This window comes from Brachionichthys hirsutus, chromosome 13 (genome assembly GCF_040956055.1).
Source record: "Brachionichthys hirsutus isolate HB-005 chromosome 13, CSIRO-AGI_Bhir_v1, whole genome shotgun sequence".
NCBI classification, from domain to species: Eukaryota; Metazoa; Chordata; class Actinopteri; order Lophiiformes; family Brachionichthyidae; genus Brachionichthys; species Brachionichthys hirsutus.
Window position 1 is genome coordinate 1,489,891 of NC_090909.1, and position 8,289 is coordinate 1,498,179.

The 8,289-nt window shown below is 45.7% G+C and overlaps 1 protein-coding gene across 1 annotated transcript; it reads left to right on the forward strand.

Annotated features, from left to right (window-relative positions):
• The first annotated feature begins 317 nt into the window (after nucleotides 1–317).
• Nucleotides 318–4,987, forward strand: LOC137903213 (transcriptional repressor scratch 1-like). Its single transcript, XM_068747351.1, has 2 exons — nucleotides 318–441; nucleotides 4,221–4,987. The coding sequence occupies exons 1-2, from the start codon at nucleotides 318–320 to the stop codon at nucleotides 4,985–4,987; spliced, it is 891 nt and encodes a 296-aa protein (XP_068603452.1).
• The last annotated feature ends 3,302 nt before the right edge of the window (nucleotides 4,988–8,289 follow it).

The following is an 8,289-nucleotide window of genomic DNA, read 5'->3' on the forward strand; positions in this document are numbered from 1 at the left end:
ACTCGCATCTCCACATGTCTTCCACTGGCTAGTTGAGTCACCAGGAGATAAAAATCTCAACAAACCTTTATTTGTTTACTTGGTAGGCTATGCTGAAAACAGACGCACGTGAGGAGCGCTCGGTTTGTCTGGTCTTTAAAAGCCATGTCTCCGTCCCACTTCCGAGGCTGTTTATTTTGCGGGCAGCGAACACACCATTAGTGGCTGCAAGATAAGATCGATTGAGGGTTTTCTCCGTTTGGTCAACTTTGGAGCGAGTTGGAAGAGGAGAGAGTTTTCGTTTTGTTGTTGTTGTCGGGGTAAACGACCGCGTCATCATGCCTCGGTCGTTCTTGGTGAAGAAAGTGAAACTGGACGACTTCTCGTCTGCGGAGCTGGAGAGTTCATACAGTCACAGCAGGAGAGAGGAAATCAGCCTGAGGTTCCATCATCACGACAAAGGTTGGTCCCCGGCACGCGCACACGCGCACACGCACACGCACACACACACACACACACACACTGAAAGCATTCCTCATGACAGTTTCAGAAGTTTGAAACAGAAGCTTTTTCTAAATAATAAATCCAACTTAAAAAGATCAGAACGTGCGAATGAAAGTGTGAAAATGTGAACTCATGGCGAGGACGGGCTCTTGTGTGGCTCGCGCTGTGCCAGCATCTTGTAAAGACACCAAATAAAGCTCCATTAGTTCCTTCAAATTTTAATTGCAACATCTCACATTTTGGCTTTCTATCTTGGCATACATACATAATTCTGATGCCAAATTACCAGAACGAGCGCTGCTAGTTTTTTTATTTTATTTTGGGGGGGGGGGGGGGGGGGACAAAGAAACCAGTTGAAAGAGTGAAGAACAGAAGAAAGAGTTTAGCAGGAGGCCATGATAAATACTCATGTGGATGCATTATGGCACCGTGGGAGCCCCGGCGCCGCTGCTGCCTGGTCAGGCTGTTTCCTTCAGCTGTGGATCAGAACATTGATCTGACACACTGGTGTGACGCTGGATAAACACAAAACGCTAAAGAGCTTCAGCAAGAGAGAGTCAAACCAGTATGAATAAAACAGCTTAGCCTTTCTCACCACGAGCTGACAACCTTGTTGTTTTGTTGCGAACATCGGTCTTTTATTTTGGCGGGGCACCTTGAGCCTATCTGGGTTAGGCGTGTGAAACTGTTACGTTAAAGCTGCTTAAATAAATGAGGATATGCAGATTGATGATGCTTCTTGAGCCTCGTTTCGGTTTAACTGTGAAGATTCAACCGAGAACTCTGATTTCTTCCTTCCAGAGTAGAACGTAAAACACGAGGAAACGTTTTCAATAAGAGTCACCTGAACAAAAGACATTAACTTAAGGTTATTTAAGGTTAGCGTGACTCTGCCCCCTAGTGATGGATGCATTTTTAAAGGACGTGGGGTTCACATTGTACCAAGGTCAAATGTGAGAGAAAGAGCGTGGAAGAGGAAGAGGAAGAGGAAGGTGTGGCGTGGGCAGAGCGAACAGAAGAACACACAGCAGCGCCGCAGAGACCGAGGCCGGGATCCCCACGTTATAAATACAACTAGAGTTTTACTGAAGCAACTGCAGCTTGTTGCGCACACACACACACACACACCCACACACACACACACACACACACACACCCACACGCACACACACACATACACACCCACACACACGCACGCACGCACGCACACACACACTCACAGGCACTGCTGTGTTTCTGTCTACTCGGCACATTTCCCAGCCTGCCTGCACAGATGAGTGCACAGTATCACACACACACACACACACACACACACACACACACACACACACACACAGAGGAAGCAGTCAGTGACCTACAAGTGTCCAAAGCACAAACAGTGTGCATCAGTTACTGCTGGTTTCTGTAGCTTGCAGCTCCTGTCTTTGTCTTTCTTTGTCTTTGTCTTCCTGTCTTTTATTGCTTCTTTCCCTCTCTTCTCAGTCACTGTATTTCAAAGACGCATAAAAAGAGGGATGGCTGTGGCTCGGCAGAGTATTTTAATCATTAATAAGCATTTAGAGCGGCTATCAGCTCTAATGCAGCTAAAGTGCTTTGAAACAAATGCGGAGTTGACACAAGGAGACGGAGACGGAGACAGTCGAAGACAAACAGAGACACTGGAAGCGCAGACAGTGAAATGTACTGTGCAGCAATTACAGCTCGCAAAACCGGGTTTTAAGGAAAGGATAACGGAAACCGCTGCGTGTGATTGGTCGGAAAGCTTCGGCTGATACAAACTCGTTAAACCGAGGGCGGCGCATTCCTGGGAAGTTCATGTTCACAGAACCGGTGGCACGATGGACAGTTCAAACTGGAGGAAATGAAATCAGGACATTTTCCTCACTCGCCTCGACGTTTAAACTAACACACACCCAGCCCCCCCCCCCCCCCCGTTGCACAAACTTCAGGCCGAAATCTACATGTTGCAAACAAGAAATTTCTTTTTAGCGCCACTGCATTTAAGAAAATACAGAAACGTAGGTAAGTAAGTAAGTAAATAAAACGGTCTATAGAGCATATGCTACAGGGAAAGTTTCCTCAATCGGTCTGCTGCTCTGCTGGGAGGTTGCCAGTTTGAATCTCCATGACTGGAGGTGTTCTAAACATGCTTAATAGCGATTAAAAATTAACACCTGATCATGATTTCAAAGTGTTTAATCATGCTCTATAAAACAAGACACACACACACACACACACTACCTTGTTCCAGAGTGTGATGATTGAATCTTCATAATTCATGTATTTTTCTCTCTTCTCCTCTCTTTACCCCCTCTTCTCTTTTACCTACCCCTTTTTCTCTTTTACTTACCCCCCTTTGTGTTTTCTGTCTTCATTTAATCTAGAACATTAAACCGGCGTCAGTTTAAACGCCGCTACCAAACCGCCTAAACCACGGACACCAAATTGGACCTAACACCACTTCTATCCTTCTCTATCGCTCCTTATTTCTTACTTCCCCTCTCGCCCTCTCTCACCTCACTGTGCCCCCCCTCCCTCCCTCCCTCCCTCCATCCATCCCCGTCTCTTGTTCCCATCGTATTATCGATCAACTTCTGAGCTTTTCTCAGAACTGTATCATGAAATGATATTACCAGCAATAGTATCTCGTCTGCTGCCTGTGTCTAAATGCTGGCAGAGTGCTAATTGAAATGGAGAGCTATTGATCGGCACGGATCCACAGTCATGGCTGGGGGGGGGGGGGATTACCTACCAGTCTGTCGGCCTGTTGAGCCAAGGAGCCAATAATAGACATAATGAAGAGGCCGACATGATAAAATGGCAACGGATAATTCATGCACGTTGCTTCTGAAGGCATTTACATGCACAGGTCACCAACATGGAGTGAGGTGCAATCAGTGCTGGGGTGCTGGGGGTGCCCTTGAGCAAAAGCAGGGGACTCCCGGATGTTGAGATGCTCCGTGCAGAACAGCTGACGCTCTGACAGCTCAGACTGTGTGCACCTGTTGACCTGCAGAGTGAGCTCACCGAAGCCCCGTATGAAAAATAAAGATCTCCAAGAGGAGGAAGAGCATCTCTTCCTCTCGGGCCAAGACACAAAACCACTTTCCTGCCACTATAAATACCGCCGGCGTCTCCTCGCGCTTTTCAACACCTGCAAAAACAAAGGTGTTTTTAGACAAACTGACAACGGGCTGCAGTCCGCCTGCGTCTGCTTTTGCCTTCAGGTCGATGGGAACGCACAAACGTAAAGCGTAATGCTTGGGTTGCTAATGTGATCCGCGGCGGTTCCATTGATATTTAGGAAAGCAGAGACGCCAGGCTGTAATCAGTCATAGTATCAGGAGACAACATGCGGAGCAGCTGGCTGAATAATGAATGAACCTCAGCGGATGATTTGTGGCCGGGCGCTTTAACAAACATAAGAGAACTTTTAATTGTATTGTAAGTAGTGGATAGTTCACAAGATGATGGTGAGTCAGTGTCTTCAAACCGGTGCAAGCCGGTCTCCTGCAAACTACGCTTTTATACCTTTATTGAACGGGGAAGAGGCCGCAGTCCGGATCCAGACTCTGGTCCCTGTTCAGGATTAGGCAACGAATGCTAAGCTAAAAAAAAAATGACGTGTTCTATCGATGTATGTGGGGTCACGTTTCTGTTCTTCCCTCAACCCATCAGTTTCAGATCAACCCCCCTGTCCTGGTCAAAAGGCTGAACCTTTTCCTCTCTCCCTTCAGGCTACGTCGGCGATTATCTGAGTCCATCTCCTTACGATGATGTGGCAGGAAGCGACTCATCCGTCATCTCTAAAGTACCGTCCCCCGACCACCCATCCATCATCTACGATCGCATCAACAACACCTATTCCGGAGATATCCATGGAGATTCAGACCAGCCTGACAGCCCGAGGTCTGAGGCGTCGTCGTCGGCCGGGGGGTACATCAACGGGGATGCGGCCGTGAGCGAGGGATACACGGTGGACGCCTTCTTCATCATGGACGGACGCTCCCGGAGGAGAGCCTCGGCGAGCCCCAGAGGAACCGCCCAGAGGCACTCCTGCAGCGAATGCGGCAAAACCTACGCCACGTCTTCCAACCTGAGCCGGCACAAGCAGACGCACAGGAGCATCGACAGCAAGATGGCCAAGAAGTGCCCCACCTGCGGGAAAGTCTACGTCTCCATGCCCGCCATGGCGATGCACCTGCTGACCCACGACCTCAAGCACAAGTGCGACGTGTGCGGCAAGGCGTTCAGCCGGCCGTGGCTGCTGCAGGGTCACATGCGCTCGCACACGGGCGAAAAGCCCTTCGGCTGCGCGCACTGCGGCAAAGCTTTCGCCGACCGGTCCAACCTGCGCGCTCACATGCAGACGCACTCGGCCTTCAAACACTACAAGTGCAAACGCTGCGACAAGACGTTCGCGCTCAAGAGTTACCTGAACAAGCATCACGAGTCGGCCTGCTTCAAGGGGGCGTTCTCCCCCATGAGCTCGCTGGGGGAGTGACGGCTTCTCCGTATTTAAATCAGATTTTACTGCCCTCACGCCCCACGCTTCGTCCCGCCCTCCAGAAGAACGGTACGCCTGAGCGGCGGAAGGAAGACGGACAGACCGAGGACGCGTCCACTCACATGAAGACTCTCTAATCCCTTCTTCCTCTCCTCTTTCCTCCTCTGGAAGTGGAGTGAAAAGTTTTTTAAGCTTGATTTAGGTTTTCTGGGCATCACTGAAGATAAAGAAAAAAACAAAATGCACAACAAATCGACGTCATCGTTTATGATGGTCTGTTTTTGTCCATATTTATCCTCGCTCCTTGTCAAACAACACTGAAGCACAATTCCACTCGTCTCCCCGTCCTCCCGCATCATCAATATCAGAGGAGTTTTTAATATTTTCTTTTACTAAAAAAACAAAAATCCAGAATATCAGGATACTTCCGGTTTTGTGAACCTGATTTTGGACTTTAAGGCGATAAAACAAAAATCAAAGAAACAGTTTTTCCTTTTCACAGAAGAGGACACGTGATGTAAAAACCTGCCGTTGCATGGCAGGCGTGACGAAGCACACCTTTATCTTTTGGAAATGATTATTTAACGATTCGTATTTGAAACTCCGTCTTACACGGACAGACAAGGAAACCGTTTGGAATTTACTTCGGACATCTGTTTCGGCAGACGGCGGCGGAAAATGAGTTGGAATTAGCGAGACAAACCAGCCTCCATGTCAAAAGCTCCCACTCAGCCCCCAGGATGTTTGCTGCAAAACTAAATCTCGTATTATTTATCTTTATTGTCAGCATTTTAAAATATCCTGATTTTCCTCCAAAGGTCAAACCTCCTTCGTGTATTGTAATGATTTTGATGCCACAGTGTTCACAGATTTCATCTGGTTTCTGTCTATTTATTGCCTAAATTATTATTTGTTTTGTAGCTGTATTGATTTTGTACTTTTCTTTGTTATATTTTGCCTTTGTTACGAATATGCCAAAGCATTTGACACTTTCTGATTACTGAATATCTTTTTACTTTTATCTGCCACTTTAATTACGACAACTACTGCATGCAAAAAAGAAGAAGAAGAAGAAGAAGAAGAAGAAGAAGAAGAAGCCTAATAATGGAATCTATGCCAATTTTATGAATCTTTGGAATATTTTGCCAAACCTCTTAGATAACAGGCAACTTTAAACAAATTTCCATCTTGGGGCAACATTTAATTCATATCCAATAGAGCAATAATGCAAGAGACATGAGTCATATCATGCCTGCAACATCTCGATTCACCACTGTTCGATGTAGTTATGAGAAATTGAATTTCAGGGAGTCAGGGAGGGTTGGGTGAAGAGCTCGCCGTTCATAGGATTTGTGATCCTGTTGTGACTCTTTAGTGTTTGAACCCATCAAATTAGCAAAAACCAGTTTTCCAATTCCCCAAACTCTGCTGATTCCATATGTTAGCGCATCCAGTTGCCTCATAGTTATAATTTTACCCCGGCATCATTACTCTGTGTGATGATTAGAATCAACATGGTAGCGCTTTCAGGGATTCACACAGATGGCACAACTCCTTTGGTTGGAGCGCTCCGGGATGGGATGGGATAATTTTTTCTTTTTGTATATGGTTTATGCACTGCCTGCCTCGTATTATTCTAAAATGTTGTAGAAAGTAGAAGGTACTGCTGCCTCTGGTGCTGAAACATGGGTGATGGAGAGTTGTGTGTAGCGGGTCCCCCTTCTCGGCTTCCGGGTCGTATTTAAGAGGAAAAAATACCTGCAATGGCTTGTGTCACGTAAAAAGACGGGTTTAGCCCTTCGGCGTTACGCATCACACTTCCAAGTTGTGTTTCTTTCCGTCGCTTCCGGCTGCTGCAAGGCGATACCTGAGCGAACCGAGAAGACGCGTCGCCCATACTTCAGCACCAGAGCGCGTCGACAAACACTTAGATTCTACTATGAACTACCGTAGCCTACTATAGCCACAAGCTAGTTTACCTATTCTTATATAAAGCACTTCTATCTTTCAACGTTCTTTTAATTTGATTGACTTTTTGTTTAAAGATAGTAGCACAAAGAAAGAGTTTAGATTCAGGTAGACGATGCCTTGTACAGTACGTAGAAATAACAAGCTCTTTCTGATTCTTCAACTTTGGTGATTCAGATGTGGAAAAACAACAACAGAAAGACATTTATAAAAACACACTTAAAAACGACACCGTCTGTCACCGCACCTTTTTTTTAAGAGTGAATGAAACCTTGGTGGCGAGAGGCCTTGTAAATAAGCCCCGATGCGACTTCGGAGTGCGATTATTTCTACAGATCTTCACAGTGCGACGGTGAGGATTTACCTGGAGCTTCCCGCTTAGTTCTGCGTTCTCCGAGGTTTTTCCAGGACCTCCGGTGGCGGCTGGAAACTATGTAAAGCACAAAGACAACACTGGGTATTCTGTTTCACTTCTTAAATAAAAACTAGTTTAAAAACAGTTGTGTTGACCATGTTTTTCTTTTTAATATGTTTCAAGAACCCCCCCCCCCCCCCATGAGCTGTTGTTAACAAAGAAACTACTTTGAGATGTCTTCCTCTCACCACTTTAACTCTTACCAGGTTTGTCCTCAGGGTCAAAAATGACTTTCCTACATCAACAAAAGTTAAAGTTGTTCCAGGCCCTGTTGCTGCCATTACTCAGGAAGCAGATAATTAGTGTTCTGTCTTTCAAATAATTTTGCTCCAGCGTAAAAGAAACACAATCTAGAATTGTTTGAAATGCTTCTTCCTCTCTCACTCCTCCTCTCGCTTTGCCCTGTGGCAACTGCGCAGAGGTCAGAACAAGTGTGTGTGTGTGTGTGTGACATTTTAATTGCATGTATGAAGTCCCATTCATAAACAAGAAAGCTGGGGTTCTTAACCTTCACAAGAGAGTGAAGACCTTTTACTGTTCTAATGGTTTTGAAAGTGATTTCATTTATTGGTGTTGTTGTAAAACATTTAGTTAGAAACATTTAATAATTGCCATTGATTGATTTTATTGATTTTGATTGGCTACCATCTGCCAGTACTTTATCGCTAAAGACAAATGACCGCCTGAAAAAAAGCGATTGATTTTCTCCAATTGTTGCTAAATATATTGATTTTATTATAATGCCTTTGGTGCACTAATGATAGTAATTCAAATATCCAGTAGACCCCAAAAAAGGCTTCAGAGCTATAACGGCTACTAACAATGTGTGTGATTAGATTTTGCACAAACATCTATGGAGCCCATACCTGTAAATTTCTACATCGTCCATTACATCTGTCTCCACCAGAGAGCTTCA